At 58.9% G+C, this 21,453-nt stretch overlaps 4 protein-coding genes across 17 annotated transcripts in view; 3 read left to right on the top strand and 1 right to left on the bottom strand.

Moving 5' to 3' along the window:
* Positions 1–239: 239 nt before the first annotated feature.
* On the top strand, positions 240–2,623 carry CYSRT1 (cysteine rich tail 1). Its single transcript, XM_065036158.1, has 2 exons — positions 240–384; positions 985–2,623. Exon 2 carries the CDS (start codon positions 1,034–1,036, stop codon positions 1,412–1,414), a length of 381 nt encoding a protein of 126 aa, XP_064892230.1. The 5' UTR covers positions 240–384; positions 985–1,033; the 3' UTR covers positions 1,415–2,623.
* A 4,636-nt stretch (positions 2,624–7,259) lies between these two features.
* On the top strand, positions 7,260–7,766 carry RNF224 (ring finger protein 224). Its single transcript, XM_021300256.2, has one exon. The coding sequence runs from the start codon at positions 7,260–7,262 to the stop codon at positions 7,764–7,766; it is 507 nt and encodes a 168-aa protein (XP_021155931.2).
* A 4,158-nt stretch (positions 7,767–11,924) lies between these two features.
* Positions 11,925–13,960, top strand: LRRC26 (leucine rich repeat containing 26). Its single transcript, XM_021300247.2, has 2 exons — positions 11,925–12,610; positions 13,531–13,960. The coding sequence occupies exons 1-2, from the start codon at positions 12,058–12,060 to the stop codon at positions 13,809–13,811; spliced, it is 834 nt and encodes a 277-aa protein (XP_021155922.2). The 5' UTR covers positions 11,925–12,057; the 3' UTR covers positions 13,812–13,960.
* Positions 13,961–16,570: 2,610 nt separating this feature from the next.
* Positions 16,571–21,453, bottom strand: part of GRIN1 (glutamate ionotropic receptor NMDA type subunit 1) — a 39,169-nt gene continuing 34,286 nt past the window's right edge. For 5 of the 14 annotated variants that reach the window (XM_065036144.1, XM_065036145.1, XM_065036151.1 and 2 more), the window contains one exon: positions 17,922–18,283. In XM_065036144.1, coding sequence (XP_064892216.1) covers positions 18,215–18,283 — 69 coding nt within the window. In that variant the 3' untranslated portion in view covers positions 17,922–18,214. Of the gene's footprint in view, positions 18,284–20,198; positions 21,422–21,453 lie in introns of those variants that run through there. The other 9 variants (XM_065036148.1, XM_065036142.1, XM_065036143.1 and 6 more) reach the window with 7 other exon arrangements.

Here is a 21,453-nt window from a genome sequence, read left to right as displayed (position 1 = left end):
ACCTGGTGTCCATGGGGACAAGCAGAGCCTGGCAGGTGGCTCCGGGGGGTGCTAGGGGTGCAGTGGGTGCAGGTGCCTGCTGTCCCGCTGCCCAGTGCGTCTCGCCAGCGCCCCGTGTTCCCTGCCCACTGCCTCTGTTCAGTACTGGTGCCCCGCTCCCCGTGCTGCCGCGGGCTGGGCGGGCGGGGCGGCGGGTGACGGGGCGATCGGTGCCGGGCCGAGCCGGGCTGCGGGGACCGAGCGGCGGGTGTCGGGCCGGGCGGGAGGGGCCGGGCAGTGGGTACCGGGGCGGTCGGGGCCGAGGCCGGGGCGGGCCGGGCCGGGCGGGGCGATCGCGCAGGAGGAAGCGCAGCCGGCGGCAGAGCGGCCGGAGCCGCGCACTCGGTGAGTGGCGGGAGAGACCCGCTGCCCGCGCCCGCCTGTCCCCCGCCTGTCCCCTTCTTGTCCCCTCCCTGTCCCCCGCCTGCCCCCCTCTGCTTCCCCCTTTCCCCTACTAGCCCCTTTTCCCTGCCCCGGGCCGCAGTTCCCCTACTTCCCCACAACCTACCCCACCCCCTGCCCCTGTCCCTCCTGCCCCTGTCTTGTCCCCTCCTTACCCTGCCTCTCCTTCTCCCCCACACGCACTTGCTCCCCACTCCTCTCCCCAGTGCCCGCCCCCCACCTTTGAGACCTGCCTACCCCCAGAAGCTTCTACCCCACCCCACTGTCCTGCCTGCACCATGTCTCCCACCCAGTCCCCCCTCCACCCCTCAGCACCCTGCCCACCCCCATGTCACCCTGCCCAGGTGTCACCTCCTCAGGGCCACACAGCCAAAGGTGACACGTTGGGGTCCCCTGGGGTTGACAGGGAGAGGGGCTGCACAGATCTCCACCCTGCTCCCAAACCAGTGGGGTCTGCTGGGGGGTCCCTTCCCCATGCCATGGGAACAACCCCAGCACTGACAGTCCCTGCACTCTGGGTTGACGAGGGTCTCTGTCTTGCAGGAGGTGGGCATCACCAGCTGGGCCACACGTGTTGGCGATCAGCAGGGAGATGGATCGTGGCGTCAGCCTGGAGAACCCCTATGCTAGTGTCAACATCCCGCGGGAGCAGTTCCAGCAAAGCTTCATCACTCGCTACCTGAAGGACGAGCCCACTGTCATCGCCAATCCTGCGGCCGTGCCCACCTACAGTGTGGAGGAGCAGGCAGGCTCTGCTGACAGCCGGAACAGCCCAACCATTGCCACCGGGAAGTCCTGGTCACGTCCCTACAACCCCTATGCCAGCCTGAGGATGCCCAACGGGGAATCGTCCAGCTCCTTCTACACTGTCACCCTGGACAAGCCACTCAAGGGCCAGGAGCAGGAGGCTGGTGGGGTGTGTGGCTGCTGCAAGTGCTGCCCCTGCAGAAAGTGTTGCTGTGTCATCTCCTAAGGGCTCTCACTGCACCCACGGGACCTGCTGCCCATGGGACAGGGCCAAATGGCCCCGCAGGAACATGTGTACGTGGCCTGAACACCCCAGGGAGCTGTTCTGGTGCCTGGCAGACCTGGCAGCTGGGAGGTGGCACCAGCTGGACTCTGTCGTTGCTTTTCACCCAGGACATCTGCAGCCAGATAGGCTGGTGATGGGCACCTGCCAGATCCTGAGAGCCCAGTGTGGGACATGAGGGAGAAGGACAGGTCCCCCCACCCCGCTGAAGCCCAGGAGCCTTGGGGATAATGTGTGCCAACGCAGATACCACCAAGAAGTGCCTACGCTGGAGATGGGGACAGCACTTTGAGCCTGCGATCCTGTACATTGACCCTGTCAGCCTGCCCTTGCTGGGAAACCTCCAGCTCCGGGGAAGGTGCAGGCGTTGCCCGCTGGAGGGTGGGTTTGGGTGGTGGCAGCCCTGTGTGTGTGACAGAGGAGTGCATCATCATCGCTGTCTTGGAGCGGTGGAGAGGAGCCAAGGACACGTCCCCAGCTGGGATGGGGACCCACCTCCCCACAACTGAGTGGTGCCACGCTCACAGCATCACACTGTCTGTGGGACAGAGGGAAGGAGATGGGAAGGACAAACAGACAAAGCATGGCAAAGTGTGGGGCCATGCTCCAGGACAGCACCTGATGGCATGGCATGGGTGTGTGTGTGTCAGCATCCCAGAGCCGAGAAACCCCTGGCCCCATTCAGCTCCTCCTGCCAGGCTCAGGGAGAGCTGGGCACAGCCCCTCACCCCATCCGTATCTGTATCCCAGCTTGGGGCTCCACATTGCGCTGGGGCTGGTGTGGAGGGCTGGGCCAGCTCCAGCAGCAGGGTAGCACTGGGACACCCTGTTTGGGATGGAGATCCCCATCGTTCACCTTCTGCGAGCCCCTGGGCACCGAGGAGGGTGAGCGAGGAGCCCACTGGCCTGTTCGCAGCACACCAGGGCGGCTCCAGGCTGGGTTTTCGGCTGGGGCTGGCGCCACCAACCTGGAACAAGCCCGCCGTTGTGCTGGCGTCCCATGGGCGGCCGTGCTGCCAGGCGGCAGCTGCGTCAGCACCGGCGGCTGCTGCAGGAACTGCCTGGGCTGCAGGGGCTTGGAAAGAGTGCGTGTGTTAGCAGATGACTTCAGGGTGCTGCAAATAAAATTACAGCCATCTCCTCCCCTGCCAAGGTACGCCTCTTCCCTCTGCCCTGGATTTTCCAGGACTCCTGTGTTACTTCTTGCTTACCCTGGCGGGCTGTGGAAGGGCAGTGCAGGGGGCACACAGCCCTCTCCCCACTCAAAACCAAGCTTAACTATTGCACTGCTGACTTGCAGCAGCAGCGCTGGGACACTGAGCTCTTCAGCTCGCTGCTGCACGGGCCCAGCGCTCCCCTCATGCCGGCGTTTCCAGTACAGCCTGCTCCTGCCCGCCTGGGGACCTGGCTGGTGCTCAGCCCGGCCCTACCGAGCTGGATGGCTGTCCTGTCTTTCGGAAAGAGAGAACTGGGCTTTGGGGGGGCTGGGGAAGGTGTAGGCTCCTGGCTGGGCCAGCTGGGTGGGCTTTGTGGCTCTGCCTCAGCTGGCCATGACCTCCAGGGTGCCAACCAGCACTGGAAGCCCACCACTGCTCGGAGCCCACCACTACCAGGGTTCCACCAGCACTAGGATCCTGCCACAATTGGGAACATACCAGAACCAGGAGCCCAGTGTTACTGGGACATTCCTCCAGAGCTGGGAGCCAATCACCCCTGGCAGGCACCATCGCTGAGATCCCCCGAATTCCCACCACCCCTGGGAGCTTCTGGGCTGGGGTGGCAGTGGCCTGGCAGATGTGCAGCTCCTCATTTCACCCCAGCTCAGAATCCTCTGCCTGGCCCAGGTCCTGTGATGGTGGGTGGCCGGGGGGGTGCAACTTGCAGGGGGGGTTGGCAGCGACACAACCCCACGCTGCTCTGCACAAGGAACATTCTTGTTCTCCTTGCCTGGCCTGCGGGCAGTGCTGGCGTGAGGACGGGCAGATCCACCCCTTGTTTGCTGTCACGGCCCGGACACCAGCCCAGCCCTGCCGCAGAGCTTGGCCGGGACCTGCTGTCACCTCAGTGGTGTGGCTGAAACACTCACCCCACAGAGGCTGCTCTGTACTGGGGTTATGTGCTCTGTGGGGACAAACACGGTTTGGGGAGGGAAAACATGCCAAGGGGTATGTGGTGCCTTTGGCAGAACCATGGGGGCTGTTGGGGCTGACATCAAGTGGGTGCCAGGGGCAAGGGATGAGCTGGCATGACCTGGGCAGGGTGCTGGCAGGGTGCAGCATCTGCTGACAGTGCCGTGTGTCACCGCTGCCTGTCGCTCTGCCTAACCTTGGGGCGATGGCAAACAAGCCGGGAGAAGCTGGGCAGAGTGCTGCCTGCCAGACACCTGGGCAATGATTAAGCTGGAGGCAGCAGGAAAGCAGAGGCTGTGAGCAGGGGAGGGCACACAGTGCTGCCCCAGACCTTGACGGGGATCTGGGTGACATGAGCAGCTGTGTGCAGGGTCCCGTGGGTGCTCCCTGGGTGGGTTTCACCTTTGAAGGGTGCTCAGGGGTGCGGAGGGTTGTGCTGGGTGACTGTCACCTCCTGCGTCTGGGGTGTGGGTGCTGATGCACGGCGCAGGCTCATCTGGATCAGACCTTTGTGCTCCCCTGCGGGTGCCGCTCCCTGCCCCGCTGTGCCAAAGGTCCCTGCAGCGCTCGGGGATGAGTCCTGGGAGCAGGAAAAGACATTTCTCACAAATGGCGTGTTGCTGCTGATTGCAGATATGCCTTCCCTGTCCCCCGATTCGGGTGTTTCACCAGGGCTCACGGAGCCCAGCCAAGGCTGAAGTTTGGTTTCAGGCAGCGTGGCCCTCAGTGTCACCCTGTGTGGCCTGGCAGATGCACAGCCCATGTCACCAAGGGGTGCAGGGCAGATGAGCCGGGTCCGTGGCCCCGCACCAGGGGCCAGGGGCAGGTGGGCACAACCGCTTGATGGGATGCAGCTCTGCTGGCATCAGGGAGGGGACACGAGGACTGATGGGCAGGGGCTGCAATGGGACAGGAGGGCAGGGGGTGTGTGTGTGGGCATGTCTGCAGCCAAGGGAGTGTCACTGTCCCTGGGCAGTGCCAGGCATACCCCTACTTGTGCACAGAAACAAACACCTCTCACCCATACAGTCTTTTCAGGCAGAGCTTCATATGGCCCAAAGGGACTGACACCTACCTGCTCTGAACCTTGCCCTGCAGCAGGTGGGGACAGAAATATGGGGACAGACTTTGTAGCAGGGCATTTTACAACAGGACAAAAGCATGATGGTTTTAAACTAAAGGAGAGGAGATTCAGGCTGGACATGAGGAAGAAATTGTTGCCCTGAGGGTGGTGAGAGCCTGGCCCAGGTTGGCCAGAGAGGTGGTGGATGAACCATCCCTGGAGACATCCCAGGCCAGGCTGGACGGGGCTCTGAGCAACCTGAGCTGGTGAAGATGTCCCTGCTCATGGCAGGGGGCACTGGATGAACTTTGATTGTCCCTTCCAACCCAAACTCTTCCATGATTCAGGTGAGCCAGTCCACCACTGTGCTTTGAGTAGGAGAGTGACTTCCTGCCAGGTTTGGGACATGCACAGCCATCCCCAGGCACCTGCTGCCTGCTCATCCCTGGGCACCCGGGTGCTGCCAGCCAGCTGCGGGCATGCAGGGTGCTGCCCTGAGATGCTGCGGCACAGCGGGAATCCCACGCAGCTGGTTCCTGCTCCTCCCAGGGCACACGGCCCTTGGCCCCACCTCGGCTGGTGGGTTTGGCCAAAACCAAGTTCCCTGGCACAGCCCTGTCCCAAGCCACCTGCCATCCCTCGCCTTCTGCCAGACCTGCAAGGAGAGGGCAAAGCCCTGCCATGGGGTGACATCCCCATGCCTGGGGACCCATGGGCACATGCACCCCATGTGCATGGCCTGGGGAGACCCGTGGCAAAGGAGTTATCAGGATCCTGGGTCAGGATACAGCCACTGTGTCCCTGCAGGTGCTGTGCTGCCAGTTCTGCTGCCTCGCTCCCATGCACCGGCATCCAGGGGTTGAGTTTTTCTGCAGAGCCCAGTGACCCTGCGGGACTCTCACTTTCCAAAATCCCCAATTCTTGCTGGCATCCTTGCCAGCGCTGGAAACATGTCCCGAGGGCTGCTGAAATGTTTGGTAACAGACAGCACAGGAGAGCCTGTCTCCCTGCCTGCACTGCTGCCTGCTCCTGCCTGCAGCAGGAGCTGCTGCCCTCTCCTGCTTCCACGCAGAAACGCTGCTGGGTGTCCCTGCAGTCCTATCTTGGCATCAGGACCTGCTTTTCTCCTCCAGGGTCCTGGGTCCAGGATCTGTCCCCCTACTACACTCCCACTTTTCAATCTTCCCTTGCTCGGAACATGCTTTGTACAGAGGCTGTGGCGTTGCTGCTGGCCCAAGAGCCGTGCAGGGGCTGGTGGCTGCAGGGACTGAATCTGCCACCACCCTGGTGATGTCAGCTCCCCTAGGCCATGCATGAACCTTGCAGGTGTCATCCAGGGGTGCTGGGCTCACCCCATCCTGGTGGCAAGCATTGGCCCTGGTAGAGGTGAGGGTAACGCAGCCCCCAGTGCATCCCTGCAGCCTGGAGCACCTGGGACTGCATGGGCTGCAATGTGATGGGGTGTGCCCACTGGCCAACATCTGCCCAGATGTTCCTGGCCATGGGATATGGCTGAAGGTGTGGAAGACTCCACTGCTGCCACCCAGGTACAGCTGATATCCAAGTTCTCCCTGCCCACAGTGAAGCCCAGAGCTCCTTGGCCTCACGAGGACAGTTTCTTCTGCTAATGAAGCAGAGATGGACGGTTAATGACTGCTCCTGGGGCTTAGATTTCGGAGGTCTTTGTTATCTGCGTGCTTGTAACCCAATCTCCCAGGCTTGGCTTCCCAGCAGTGGATCCGATAGCGTGCCAGTCCCTGAAAGGTGAGCCCCTTCCTCCCACTGCCAGAGCCATTAGCAGCTGCTGGGACCGCGCTGGGGGAACTGCTGGCGGCTTGGGCCCCCCATGCTCCCCACAGGACTGCCACAGCCCCCTGGATGGTGCAGACCTTCTACCACCTCCCTGGAGAACTTGGGGAGCATCTCAGGACAGGTAGGGCTGGGGAAAAGTGGGGGAGAGGAGGAGAGGGATGCATGCATGTATCAGAATACTTGGGGTCATCCACAGGGAGGCAGTGAGGATGTGGTGGCTTCCTTGGAGCAGTTTGTAAGTACCCTAGTTGGTACCAGACCCTGCATTAGATGAGGTTGGACCTCTCAACTCCTCCCAGGCAGCATGCACACCCATGCTCTGCTGCTGACAGCCATCCATGGCAGCCTGGCACACTCATGGTGGGCTGTGGCACTGCTGGGTCCCCTGAGCGCTGCCCCCCGGGCCCCTAGCTGTTCTGCTGCTGCCCACTGGCCCAGCGCCTGGGCAGGCTGAGAGCTCCGACCTCCCATGTGGTGTGAGGGGCATTTGGCAGAGCTCCTGGCGGAGATGCATGGTGGAACCAGGGAGGTCACATCCCAGGGAAGTGGGAAGGGCACACTGTAGCTGCAGGGTCCTGCTCTCCCAGTCAGGGCTGGTCATGGGGCAGGCAGGAGCAGGCAGGGATGTTGGGCAGGGAGCTCTATGCCCCCAGGAACTTGCTGCTGCCCCCATCACATGGGCTGATCCCCATTTCTCCCACACATCGCATGCAATGAGAGGTGACATCCCACACCTGGGCCACGGGTCTGCTGGCTCGTCTCACCCTCCCCTCCCCTTCCCAGCATGTCCCAGGCCAGCAGCAGCCCCAGGGAAGAGGACACGGGGCCGTGTATTGGGGCACACTCGCGCACCCCGAGCCGGGGCAGCCAGCGGGTCGAGTGCATCATCTGCTATTCCTCCTACGACCTGTGCAGCCGGCTGCCACGCCGGCTCTACTGCGGCCATACCTTCTGCCAAGCCTGCCTCAAACGCCTCGATGCCGTCGCCAACGAGCAGCGCTGGATCCCCTGCCCGCAGTGTCGCCAAAATACCCCCACGCCGCGTGGTGGTGTCGCCATGCTCGACCTCGACCTGGCTACCTTCCTTGCTGTCAAGGCTGACAAGGAGCATCCCCGGGTGGCTGGTAGGTCCCAGCCTGACTCAGCCACCAAGGCCTTGTGCAAAGAGAAGGTGGTGACCCAGCAGCCAGTGGGGCTGTGCCAAGACATGGTGCCTCCAGCACCATTCCCCCGACGCAGCTGCTGCCGACCGTGCCTGTGCTGTGGGGTGACAGCAGCCTTCGAGAGCTGAGCACAAGGGGTGCAGGCAGCTGAGCTCCTGCGGTGCAGTCTGAGACTGTTTTGGGGGACCTCACACCATGCCCCAGACTCAGGTGTGGACAGTAGCAGTGGGGCTGTGCTGGCAGCCTGGGACGGGCTCCAGCTTGCTCGGGGCTCGCTGTCCATCCTGCCGGGATTTGGGGTGTGATGCGGGGGGGATGTGGATGCCCCCACGCCATCATCCTGCCCACCCACCCTTCTGACAACTCAGAAACCTGGTCCAGCCAGCATAGATGTCCCCCGGTCCCTGCTCAGGGCTTGCCCACACCCGGCTTCTCCATGCATGTGGCACGGACACCCCTGGAAGTGTCCCCCAGGTAGGGGACATGGGAGCCTGGCACAGAGCAGTGACACAGGGATGCTCCAGGGAGTGTGTGGCACCCCGAAAGCTTCGTGTATATTAAACAAGGCTCTGCTGGCTCTGCTGGGCTGCACGTCTTGGTCAGATTTATCAACAAGCCCTGGGTAGCCCAGGGAGAGCCCTGCCTGCGGTGGGAGTGGGACGGGGACAACTGACCATCCCTGCCGCATTGCTTTCCTTTCAGTGTTTGCTCTGCTGGCCATTTGCATGAGAAATTTGGGTGTTGGGGTAGCTGGACAGTTGAAATCAAGGATGAAAGAGCCTGTGGGAGCTCTGGCTTGGCCTTGTGCTCCGTGGCTTGTGCCAGGTTTGGTTTTCCTGCCTGGTCCTCCCCACATCCCTGCCTGCGCACAGCCTGGAGCCTGGACAGAAGCGTCCCCGCTGCTTTTCCAGGTCATGTCTTTCCATGACTTTCCCTGCCCGACTCCAGACGGGGAGTGCAAAGACGAGAGCCCACACAGCTGAGTGTGGGCTTAACAGAGGCCAAATGGGGAAGTACCGGGTTGCATCAGGGGAATTTAACACAGTTCTGGAGCAGGGCTTGGTTTTGCCTGGGCAGCTTTTGTGATTCTTCCTCTGAGTCCATTTTCTGCATCTGTTTTCCATGTGGTTTATGAGCTCCTGCAACTTCTCATCATCAGGCACCACCGGCTGCACCTTGGGGCTCAGCAGGGAACCCCAGCCCGTGCCCAGCGGTGAGCTCATGTCCCCTGCACAGTCCTGGTGCCTGGCTGTCCCCAGCATCCAGTGCCAGGGCTGTGGTCTGAGTCCAGCACCCATGTCGTGCACAGCACCCTCCATGCACAGCACCCCTACTGTATGCAGCATGCTCAGCACAGCACCCAGCCTGTGCACAGCACCCACACCGTGCACAGCACCCACCCTATGCACAGCAGTCACCCTGCGCACAGCACCCACCCTGTGCTCAGCACCCACACCATGCACAGCACCCACACCATGCTCAGCACCCACACCATGCTCAGCGCCCATGCACAATTCTGCCACTTGGTGTCACCTGCTGTAAGAAAGTCAGAGCTCTGAGTTGTGCGCAGCAGAGCCCACGCTGGGGAGCTCCAGCTATGGTGTGATTTAGGGACTCCATGGGGTTGGCATCTGCCTGTCTTGCATCATTAATTACATGAAAACATGCAGTAATTTAAAGGTTTCAAGGATGGGCTAAAAGCTGACACAGAGTCTTAAAGCACCTTCCTGTCCATCTTCGTGTGCACCCCAGGCCTGCCCAGGGTCTCACTGTCCCCTGGTAATTCACAGTGAGCGGAGGGAAGAGTCTGTGATGGGCCCATCCCGACTACGGGCACAAAGGTGCCACCAGGACTCTGTGCCCAGCCCAGCACCTTGGGTTGTCCAACAGTGATGCCAAAGACCCATGGTGCCCTGTCGCTATAGCTGGGTCTTTGTCTCCATGCTCCCACCCCTGCTCCACCACATCCCCTCAGCACCAGGCCCATGCTGTGAAGCCTGGCCCTCACTGTGTGCCTCTGTGCACTTCCCTGCTGCTCCCATCCAGTAGCCAGTCTCTGAAGAAGTTCATCTGCCCCTCCATCACTTCCTTGTGGGAACAGTCTTGGCATGATGGCTGGGCATCCTGATTTACTCCTCTCAGCCAGAGCAGGGCTGGTGTTGAGCCCTGTGCCCTGGGGGACTCCTCCATCAGTCAGCATTGTCTCCCTGAGCTCTTCTTGCACAGCGGATGCTCCAAACAACCTCTCCTGGTGCTGGCCCTGGGCCAGGCTGCACTGTTCCATGTGGAGCCAAAAACTGCAGGAGGAGGCATTGCAGCGGGGGAGGGGGACACCGGTGGGTGCAGTCCTGGCTGGGGACAGGGGTCTGGGTTCTCCCTGCATGGTGCTGGGACCCCTGTTCCAGAGAGGTGGGCAGTGACAGGGACCCATGCTCTGCTGAGCACTGGCAGTGTGCGTGAAGGGACAGTGGTGGCTCTGCTGGGGTACAGCACCCCAAAGTGTCACCAGCCCACGACTGCAGTGGGGTGCAGCTGATACACAAAAAACAGGAGCATGGAGAGGCACAACCAGCACCAGCCCTGCACTGGTCCAGTGTCCCTGGCAGGCAAGGCACTGGGGTCAGCTCTCCTGCCATATGCCATGGGGGTGTGCAGTGGGGCGACAGAGAGGGGCTGGTGCAGGAGCTGAGATGGGTTTGCAGCCTCTGGGGCATTCTGAGAACAAAAATTGGAAATGGCCTTACTTTTAGTAGTGTTTTTTTCTTCTCTGTTTTTTTTTTTTTTTTTTTTTTTTCCCCTCCCCGAGGAATTTTGCACTTCTTACCTGATCCCAGATATCTGCAGGAGGTGGGTAATGAGAACCCTGGGGAGGAAGAGCATTTTGAGACAGGGCCCCCTAAAAACTCAAGTCCCCATAGAGCCTGCAGCTGCGGGTGGGATGAGCTGGTGCCGCAGCTGCATGTGGCTGTGGGTTTGTGCCCTGCTCCAGGGCTGGGCTGGGCTGGAGGATTCCTCTGAATTATTTCCAGATGGGGATTAATGCAGCAAACCGAGATTGCTGTAGGATAGATAAACAAACCAAAGCTCCTCTGGATGCTATTAATAAACCTGCTGCTTCTGCCCTGGCTTTGGGGACATCCAGGTCCTGTCCTGGGTGCAGCTGTGTGCTGCCTCCCTGCCCTTCCAGCCCTTTGGCCATGGGGCAGAGGTGCCAATGATTTCTCCATGACCGTGACCAGCGGGGTCCCAAATGAAACAGGAGTTGCAAGGGTGTGAGTGGAGGATGGTGTCTGTTCCAGGTCCCTGCTCTGGGCTGCGAGTGGGATGAGGTGCTGCCACCCATGTCCCTTGGTCCCCCTGTGTCCCCTGAGCTCTGCCAGGGATGGTAGGTGCTGGGGAGTGACTCTTCTCATCTCCAGCCTTCTGCTGCAGGGTTGCAGGCAGCTTTGAGATTAGAGCAGGTGTAAACAGGGTGGGGGCAGACTTTGAGCCCTCTTGTGCTGGAGCTGCTGTGCCAGGGCAAGGGCAAACAAGTTTTGGGCAGCTGTAGCCCAGTGAGCTCACCTTTCCCACACCTTCTCATGTGGGGGCTCCTGGGTGTCCCCCTGTGTGCACACAGATGTGTGATCCTGCTGGTGAGGAGCTGGGTGGCCCATGGGACTAACATCCCAACCTTCCTCATTTTGGTGTGGCTTGTGTTCCCACTCCAGGGGCAAACAGAACCTGGCCAAAAGATGGGCTCATTGAGGTGGCCCGTGGCTCCCAGCAGAGCTTCCCACTGAGGACCTCTGGGCATGGTGGGCCAGTGTAGAAGATGGGGTTAGACCTTTTGACAATGCAATTCAAAGTTTATCCTAACCAAGCCAGCTATGAGGGTTCTAGCTCCATACACCAGGAGAGGCTGTTCATACATGGCTGGTGAGGCAGCATACCAATGGAGGATGCCCTGTGGGGATGATGGAGGCCAAGAGATAGGTCTGGCTTTGCTTTTCTCCAGCCTGCAGCGCTCACAAGCAGTTAATGCCAGACCATGCAGAGCTGGCTGCCTACCTGGCTGGAACAGTGCCTGGCAGAGGGAGGGAACAAGGGCACAGCTCCACACCTTGCCAGGGCAGGCATCGCTGCAAAAATATTTGCTGAAAAAGTACAGCTCCACCCCAAGAAAAACTGGGCTGGGAGCGCAGCCTGCGCCGGGTTTGCAGACGGAGGGTGGCGGCGAGCGGCACGGGGGCAACGCTGCGGCTGGACGGAGCCAAGCGCGTCCCCCTGCTCCCCTTGCAGCTGGCACTGCCCAGCACCTGGCACAGAGAGTGCGGGGCAGGGACAGTAGCTGGGCAAGGCGACGGGCACAGGGATCCCGTCCGTGGGGGAATCCCGGCACCGGAGGTCAGGGAGCCCTCGCTGCCTCAGTGGGAAGCCATGGGCTGCTGGGGGGCCCCCAGACACATGCTGGCCTGCCTGCTTGTCCTGCTCCTCCTGCACCCGCTGCCCTCGCCAGCCTGCCCCGCTGTCTGCCGCTGCTCTGCTGAGGAGGTGGACTGCAGCGAGCGTGGCCTCCGCCAGGTGCCCCAGGGCCTGCCGGCCAACACCAGCACCCTGTGGCTGGGCTACAACTTCATCACTGTGCTGGGGCCGCGCTCCTTCCTCATCCTGCCTGGGCTGCGGCTGCTCAGCCTGTCCCACAACCGCCTGGGGATGATCCACAGTCGGGCACTGCTGGGGCTTGGGGCACTGCAGGAGCTGGACCTCAGCAGCAACCACCTCACCACGCTGAGCCCCGAAACCTTCCTGCCCCTCACCAGCCTGGCCACGCTCAACCTGGTCAGCAACAAGCTGGGGCAGCTGGACCCGGGCGTGCTGGGCGCCCTGCCCCAGCTGCGAGCCGTCCTCCTGCGGGGCAACCCCTGGGCGTGCAGCTGTGACATCCTGCCCCTCTGGCGCTGGCTCAGCCACAACAGGGAGAAAGTGCAAGGTGAGTGCCCGGAGGACCATGTCCCAAAGCCCCCACCTGCTCCACACTGGCTGGTCACCCCACTGGTGCTGAGGCAGGACTCGGCACGTGGATGCCTGCTGGCCGTGGGCTTGTGCAGTTGATGCCCATTGGGGTAAAGCGAGCTTCCCCGGGACCCGTCCTGAGGCCATGGCAGCCTCCTGCTTGGATAGATTCACTCCTGGCTCTGGTCCCTGCTGCCCTCCCTTGGTCCTTGGTCACCAGCAGAGATTGCCTGGACAGGCAGCCAGTGCTGTCCCCAGCAGTGGCACCAGTCCTGCCATGGTGAGGGCAACGGGCACCTGAGGGGGCACGATGAAACTGTGTGTCAAGATGGGCATCACCGCTGACCTAGCCAGGACTCAGTGCCTTCAACCCCTGCCCCAGTGCCTTTGTGAACATGGGTTTGATCCTAAATTTCTTCCTTCATGAACCTGGGTGAGAGACAACTCTGCCAGTGGTGTCTCTTCCTCTGCTGCCACCCACTCCTGCTTCCTTCTAGCCTGGGTCCCTTGTGCTGGCTGGGACCTTCTGTGGCATCTCCAGACTGGCTGCTCACTGCTGCCCATGTCTGTCCCCTGGAAATCAGGCCTATCACCTTACCTGTCCCATCTACCATCCTACCCCATCCTATCCTGCCCCAAACCCATTTTCCAGTGCCCCCTCCAGCACTATGCCCACCTCACCATCCCATTCCACTCCCCAGGGCACAGGACATAGATGAGCCCTGAACACTGACTGCTACCCTTCTTTTTACCCTGCTCTGGGTGATAGTGGCCAGCCTGGTCCCTGTGCTGCCCTGGTCCCATCTGTCACATACAGACCTGCCATCCTCTCTGTGCTTGACACCCGCCTTGTCCCAGCTGCCCAGTGTGCCCATCAGCACTACTTTTCTCTTCCAGATAAGAGTTCACTCCTCTGCAGAGTCCCGGAGCAGATGAACAGGTATCCGATCATGGCCTTTGGAAATGAGTCCTTCAGTCAGTGCCAGGAGGTCCCACTGTCTGTCCGGCACTACATCACCTTCTTGATCATCGGACCATTCTCCTTCATGGCGAGCATTTTCTTCTGCATCTTCATGGGTTACATTGTAGTCATTTACCACCATCTGTGCAAGGAGCCCCACTTCTGGAGGAGACCCCGTGTCTGCAGGGGCCGCTGCAGCAGGGCAACCAGGCTTTAGCCCTGGGCAGGCGGTGGTCCATGCCCTTCTACAGCTGGCTGCACCCCCATGTTGCAAACATTTCCCTGTGGACCAGGGAGAGGATGCTCTGTTTCTGGAACTCACTCTTTTTCCTCCTCCTGGAGTCCCCTGAGATGATGCCAAGCTCCCTCTGCCCCACTGCTGGGGGGAGCAGCTCGATTTGACCCAGCTGCTGTCTGTGTTTGGGAGGGTCCCTCAGGACACCCCTAGACCTGCACACCCCTTCTCCTCTGGCTCACCCTGTCCTGCCACATCTGCTCCCCAGGGTCTCAGTATGCCTTTTGAGATGCACAGTGTACCCCGCTGTGCCTTTCGGTGCAGTCCAGGATCCCCTGTGGACATCCCAGGGCACACTGTATTCCTCTGGGTGCATTTCAGTGCACCCCAGAAGTCTCTATTTGCCATTTGCTGCAGACCAGGAACCTCTATGTGACTTTCAGTTTGTCCCCAAGCCCTACTTGGGCCTTTTGGTGCCTCCAGTCCTCCTCATCTGCCATTCACAGCCCCAGCAGCCTCAGTGTGTCTTTCCACGCCCTCAAGACCCCTTGGCTTGGCTGTTTGTGCATCCAAAGGCCATCTGTTTGGCTTTCTGCTGTCCTGACAGGCATTGATGTGCCTTTTGGTGTGCCCCAGACCTCTCAGTGTGCCTTTTGGTGGTCCTGAGGATCTCTGGGTGCTTTTGGGGCACTCCAAAGCCCCAATGGGACTTTCAGAAAGCCCCAGGCGCCTCCATGTGCTGCTCAAGGACAGGGCAGGTTGCAAAATGTTTATTCGGTAGTTTGGTTTTATATTTTTTTTTTCCCTTGAGACAGGGCTGCTGTGCTGAGAAGGCCCAGCCAACCAACCACCGAGATCTAGGGTGAGGGTTGGAAAGACAGAGCCTTGAGCTTATGTGGTTTGGCAACGGAGCGGCCGAGGGTTCCTCCCCCATCAGCTTTTTGCATGGGCTGAAGCTCATCCAAGGCCAAGGTCCTGATTAGCTTAGTGATGGGAGTGGGGACAAAAAAGCCCGTGTGGGTTTACAGCACAGAGCCTGAAGCTCTTGCTGCTGCCTCACCCCCCATCGTCCATGAAAAGGGGCAGGGGCTGCCCCTGCATCTTCCTGCCCTGCCACCTCCTGCCTTTCCCTTGGAAACATTTCTCCCTGGCATTGCACGGAAATGTTTAGTGAGTGCACAGGGAGACGGCCTGGAAGGAGCTGCAGCTGTGCTCCAGAGGAAAGCACAAGCTGGAGTGACAGAAGGAGAAGCAACAGCCCTTTCTGGCATGAGTTCTTACCCGTTGCAAGATGGTAAGAGCCATGATGACTGTGGCCACCAGCCTCCCCGTTTGTTCAATCTCTTGCCCATGCTCTCTACAACTACCTGAAAGGAGGTTGTAGCATGGAGGGTGTTGGTTTCTTTTCCTGAGAAGCAAATGATAGGATGAGAGAAAATGGCCTCAACCAGAAAAGGTTCACATTGGATATTGGGAAACATTTCTTCCTAGAAAGTGTTGTGAAGCACTGGAACAGACTGCCCAGGGCAGTGGTGGTATCGCCATCCCTGGAGTTGTTTAAAAGATGTATAGATGAGGCTCTTAGAGACATGGTTTAGTGCTAGAGGTAGGCTACTTGATGATCTTGAAGGTTTTTCCAAACAAAATGATTCTATGATTATATTCTAAGAGCTGTGAGACAAGCCAGGGATATGGCGGGAGTCAATACGTCCTTTGGCAAGTTCTCGGAAAGGGTTAAATAAATCATGCAGAGAATAAACCGAATGTCACCTCAGTTGTGGCTTGCTCCCATTTTTATTTTCAAGAGAGAAACCAGCCCAACACGCTCAATTCCAACCCATGCTGCTCAATTCCTGCTCGTCTCGTCCCGCCGTGGCTCTCCCCAGTGAGGAGTGCGAGGGCTGTGGGGAGCTGGTGCAAGCAGCAGCTTCTCCAGCGCCACCAGCCCTGCACCTGGGACGGCAGCAGGACCTCTGGCAGGACCAGCCCCTTGCACAGCACCTTTCCCAGGAGCAATCCCAGCTCCCCCAAGACCTTCTCTAATGGCAGCATTCAGTCCTTCCCAAGAAGGCCTGGGCTTCCCATGTGGCTCTAGGACCTCACTTGTCATACTGTGTGGGCACCTGAGGCCCACTCTTCCTCCCCAGTCGTCCTGAGGCTGAGGCCCCCGTGGAGGATGGGCTGGTGGTCTCAGCACACGGGGAGCACGCTGTGAATGAGAGATGTGGCTTCAGTTCAGCCCAGGGGAGCTGCACTTTGCAAATCCCTCAGGTCACCTACCTAGGATGGGCTGATGTGCAGGGTCTTCCCCAGGTGCCTTCACCCCTGTGCTCACTCTGTTCCCAACGCCAGCCCCACTGGAGATGCCCCATGCTGGCTCCCCAGAGCTGGGGTGCACAGCAGTGCCAGGGGCTGGTTTTCACCTGGACAGAGATGGGTGAGAGCCAGCTGGCACAGTGCTGGCATTTGGACAGTTTGGACTGTCCCCAGCCTGCCACTGCCAGGTCTGTTCCCCCACACTGGCCATTCAGACTGTCCTGGAAGGGTGATGACCTTCCCTCCCCATCTTCCATGTAGCCTTTCTCCCTGCTGGTTTCTCCATCCCTCCCCATCCCTCCACCTTTTACGGTTTACAAACCCTACAGCAGTGCTGGGTGAGGCTCTGATTCAGCACAGGCCTCCCTGCCAGATTTGCCAGAAGGCAGAGATGGAAAGAGTCACACAGCACTGGAATAAACCACTTCATGATCCAGTCTAGACTTTACTGAGCTCTTGCAAAAACTTCGTATTAATGTTACACTGACATATAAAGTATAATGGGTCCGATTTCTCAGCTGAAGCAAGATGAACTTGATGGAGCCACTGCAGTCAGTGGGATGATGCTCACAGACCTCAGCTGCCATCTGAAAATCCTGCCTGCAAAGGCTGCAGACCCTCAGGGAGAAGCCCCTTCTGCTTGTCTGGGGCAAGGAGAAGGCAGTTCATGCTGCTGGGGCTTGGTATCACCTTGCAGGTGAGTTTTGTGCCTTTGCAGGAGGCAGGATGTGATGTTGCCCGTGCACATGCTGCAGCTGCTCATCACCAGCCTGGCCGTTACCAGATGCTTCCCCGAATCTGATGTATCCACACCTGCTCGCAGCATCCACGGGGAGGGTGCTCAGGGATGCTGGCACATGGGCACACAGGCTTGAGGGGAGGAAGGTGTGGGGAGTAACAGCATCAGCCCATCTCATTTGGTTCCCATCTCTGGAGCTGGGGTCTGGTTTCCATGCCTCCAGGGTCAGGCAGGTGCAGCCACAGGAGCTGCAGGGCTGCTGCAGGAGATGCTGGCAAGCTCGTACCTCAGGTGAGTGAGGCAGAGAGGCTGCCAGCACCTGCTGTGATCCCCAACGCTGCAGGCAGGCTGGGTGGCCCCTGCAGAGACAGCAGTACATGGCAAACCACGGCCGGGCAGCAGCATCTCTCCTTGCATTGCTGGTGCTGAGGCAGTGTGGAGCTTGTTTAGAAGTCGATGCAACTGCCCAGAGCCATTCCCCATGGAGATGTTCCTGGCCAGGAGAGCCATGGTGTGAGAGCTACATGCTGGCCATGGCCAGGCCTTGGGGATGTCTTCTGTGCAGGAGAGGACACATGGGGAGCCAGAATCTTGGCTGACAGTATGTTATGACCTCCAGAGTACCACACTTAGCACAGGAGCGTGGGCTGCAGGGCTGGGAGCTCTCCTGTCACAAACAGACCATGTACAGGAGCCGAGTTGTAGTCATGAGCCTTGAGCACAGGCTGATGGAAGGGAGGAACAGGGGGGTTCATCCCCCAGAGAGGAACAGAGCACACATCTTCCAGTCCCTGCTCAGCACAGCAGGAACATGTGTCCAACCTGCCGAACCGCGCTGGCTGCTTCAGCCACTCAGGACCACGAGCACGTCACACTGGAGCCCTCCGGGGTGGTGGGAGACATGGAGCACACGTCTGAGGGGCCGTAGATGTGCTGAGAAGCCTGAAGCCTGCAAAGTGGAGCACATGTTTGTAGCCTGGCACCACCTCTTCCCCACTGGCGTAGGAGAGCAGGCACCATGTGCCTTTCAAAGTCCTTTCCCCTTGCACATAGCCAGTCAGTGACAATACTGATTCTCAACAGCACTGGTTGGGAGCAATTTTCTCTGTACAGTGAAGTCCAAACCATGTCCTGGTTCTGCCGTGCTTTCTGGGGCAGGAGCATGGCAGCAGGCCTGGGAAGAGAGATATACAATGAAGTCACTGTGTATGGATGAAGGATGCTTTCCTCCCATCTCACCCAGAAGAACCCATCAGTGTCCCTTGAAAGGCAGTCCCGGCTGTGCCTTCCGACTGTGTTGGGCAAGGACTGATGGCCCTTGGGGAGAAGGTCACACCACAGTGCTGACTGAGGGGTCGGAGAGGTTGAGCTGGCCAGTGATGTCGGTGGGATGATATTGCTGCAACACACAAAGACACAGACAAGGGGAAAGAAGCGTTAGGCAGTTCTGGCACTTGCCCCCGCCTCTACTTGCACCCTATGTATCCCTACAGGAAATCTCTCACAGGTGATGCAACAGCCCAAAACCTACTGATGGCTGGGGTCCCCTTCCCGGTGCAACCTGGGCTTGTGCAGAGGTCGTTGCAGACACTCTCCAAGCACCCCAGGGCTGGGCAGGGAGGACGCCCGGGAGCGCGGCGCAGCCCGTGCCGAGCGCGGCAGCCACGTCGCCTGCGGAGCGAGTCCCTCTCTGCTCTGGGAGAGCTACAAGACAGAGCCTGTGACTCATCAGCCCAACCCACGGCTGAACCTGTGTTTGGAGGGTCTGGCTGGGTTTCAGCATCTCTCTCGTGCCAGATCAAGCTGTGCTTTGAGGCCAGGGCGTTTCACCTCCCTGCTTGATTGACTCTGCTTTGGCTATCCTGTCATGCAGGTGAGATGTGCGGTGTGGCTGACTTGCAATAAAATGTGGCGTCGATTGCTAATGTGAAAACACAGCGTGTTTTGAGCATGTGGCCTGGATTTGGGGTTCTGTGCTCCTTGCGGATGGGGGCTTGGCAAATGCTTCCCAGCCACAGTTCCATCAGCAAGCAAATGGTCAGAGCAGAAATAGCTTTCAATGGGCAAGGAAAAAAAAAAGTCCTTCTTCCCCAGGCAGGGCAGTTCTTGTCTCCCTTCCTCCTTCCATGCTCCCTTCTTCTCCCAGTTCTACTGTCCTGACTCCAAACCCTGACCTGGAAGCCCCGTCCAGCCCGGCTGCAGGAGCGGCTGGCACGGAGCATCTTGCACTGCTGTCTGGGGACCTGAACCTGTGCCAGGGCAGGAAAGGGTCTCGGTGGGTATCAGGTGCTGTGATGTGGACCCTCTCCAGTGGCTCTTGCACCAGGCTCCCAGGAGGGCTGCCATTTCTCTGGGATCCTGGGGGGCTCCTAAGTGACAGGATTTTACCCAACTTGGGTTGGTCAGTGGCGACTGTGGCCCCCGCAGTGCTACTGGCAGCTCTGGCACTGTGGCTACCTTGTGTGGCCCTACACCTTGCCTCCTGCCGCAGGGAGGCCTGGGGTCCCCCCGAGCTTTGCATGTGGTCCCCGGGGCTGCCCTGCTCTGCCCAGTTCTGTGCTTCCTCAGGAACCCTCGGCAGGAGCTGCTGGGGCGTGGGTGGGAGAAGCACTGTCCCATCTCGCCAGTACACGTGCTGGGGATGTGCTGACACCGGGGGAGCATCTCATGGGATCACTCATTTAGGGGACTGGCTGACGTTAAAACGAAGCCTCTGAGCAACTCCTTGCCATGGCCTTGCTGTGCTAAGTGGCAACACCTTGGCCGTCACCCATTTGCACAGGGAACGGCCGAGGAAATCCCAAAGTCGCTCTGCCGCCCAGGGCGGGGAGGTTTTTGTGGCATTTCATCAGCCCACCAAAAAGACCCTCCTCCCCAAAATGGGTGCAACAGTGCCCTCCTTGCAAAAAATTAGGATTCCAGCTAAACGCAGACTTTCCACAGCAAAACAGGTGGGAGGTGTGCACTGGTGGGATGTGGCTCGATTCCCGCTGGGAGGAGAGGTGACAGGGAAAGGGGAGAGGCTGGTGACTCACTGGTGGAGAAGAAGGAGGAACTTGAGATACAAAAAGGAACGGGCAGAAGAAAGGTCCTTTGTTAAATGTCCTGCCTGACGCAAGCGGCCGGGGGAAAGAGGTGTGTGTGTGCGTGGGTGTGCCTCAGTGTGTGTGCGCCACTGCGCTGCAAAGCTGGGGATCTAGCAGGGCAGGCGGGGGCGTTCTGGCCTCTCTGCACAGCTCCGGGGGTGGGAAATGCTAAAATAACCAAGCGAAGTGGGGAATCTGGCCAGCAAAATTAAAATACAAGAGCATGGCTTTGGATTTAAAAGCATATCTCCTCCAATCACAGAGTTATCACAGGGTAACATTCTCATTTACTCTTTTTTTTTTTGTGTAGAGTTCATGCATGCAATTTTTAATAATAAAAATGAAAAAACAAAAACAAAAGGAAAAGGAAAAAAAAGCAAGAAAATTGTCATATCAAAACTATGTTAAAGTAGAACCAATGCTAAAAGCACATATCAGTAATTTAGGGCAAATTATGTTACAGGGATGGTGCAATTATCCCCAAACCAAACATTATAAAGCCAAGAAATTAATCAATATTAACCGTAGAAGAGACTCAAACATGTTAAGGTATGGAAGTGAAGTGAAGGCACCAAAAACTTTAAATGACAACCAGGAAGAAAATATAGACAAGAAATTAATATGTCTTTAAAAATGACTTCAACCTAATCTGGGCTCATATGGTAGTCCCTGGCTGGTGGAAGATTTTCTGGAAGAATTTTCATTGTTGTTTGGTTTTATTTGTTTTCAATTAAAAATTACGATTCCAGCTAAATGCAATCTTGCTGTAGAAAATGTCAACTTTCCTTTAAAAAAAAAATAGTCGTCTTTGACCTACTTTTGGTTCTTTTGGGCCAAAAACTAGGTTCTTGTTCAGCCAAGAAGCGTTTGGCTTTGGGATGGCTGATCCTTCACTGAAAAGGTGACCTTTTCCATGAACCCCCTGGGTTCTCGACCAGCTCTGGCACCATCCCCATGGCTGCAGGGTGAGCATCGCCTGGCAGCGCCAGGCCCTCGCCTGCGGTGACGTGGGACGTGTGTCATGCTGTGTCTGGGGGGACGCCCGCGGGCTGGCAGCGTGGCTCCGCGGGGTCTGATGACGGCTGCGGTGGGGGGAAGCTAAGGGATCTGTGCGCCTCGTTACGTGTCTGTACGAAATGTGCCGGCTCGGAAGGTGTTTGTGTGGTTTATGCGTCTCACATGGCTTCTGTGGGGTTGCAGTATCGTGGGTGGCTGCGATGGATGGCAGTACGTCAGCTCTGCGAGTGCTATTCGAGTTGCAGGAGCTGCCTATGGGGAACACATGCATCTCCTCCTGGGGCGGTGGGGATGATGTGCCGCGGAGAGGCTGTGCAGCTCGGGTGATGGTGGGCGCTAGGACGTTCAGAGTGGGGTGGTAGCTTCCCAGGGCTGTCTTGGCTCCATGGTGCCAGCCTGTCTCTCTGGCACTCCTGAGGGACCATTCTGCAGGGCTGCAGAGCAGAATCCATTTTTAAAACTCCCG

The sequence above is a fragment of the Columba livia genome, chromosome 19 (genome assembly GCF_036013475.1).
Source record: "Columba livia isolate bColLiv1 breed racing homer chromosome 19, bColLiv1.pat.W.v2, whole genome shotgun sequence".
Taxonomy (NCBI): domain Eukaryota; kingdom Metazoa; phylum Chordata; class Aves; order Columbiformes; family Columbidae; genus Columba; species Columba livia.
The sequence above is the reverse complement of the archived record's forward strand: the minus strand, read 5'-3'. Positions and strand labels throughout refer to the sequence as shown.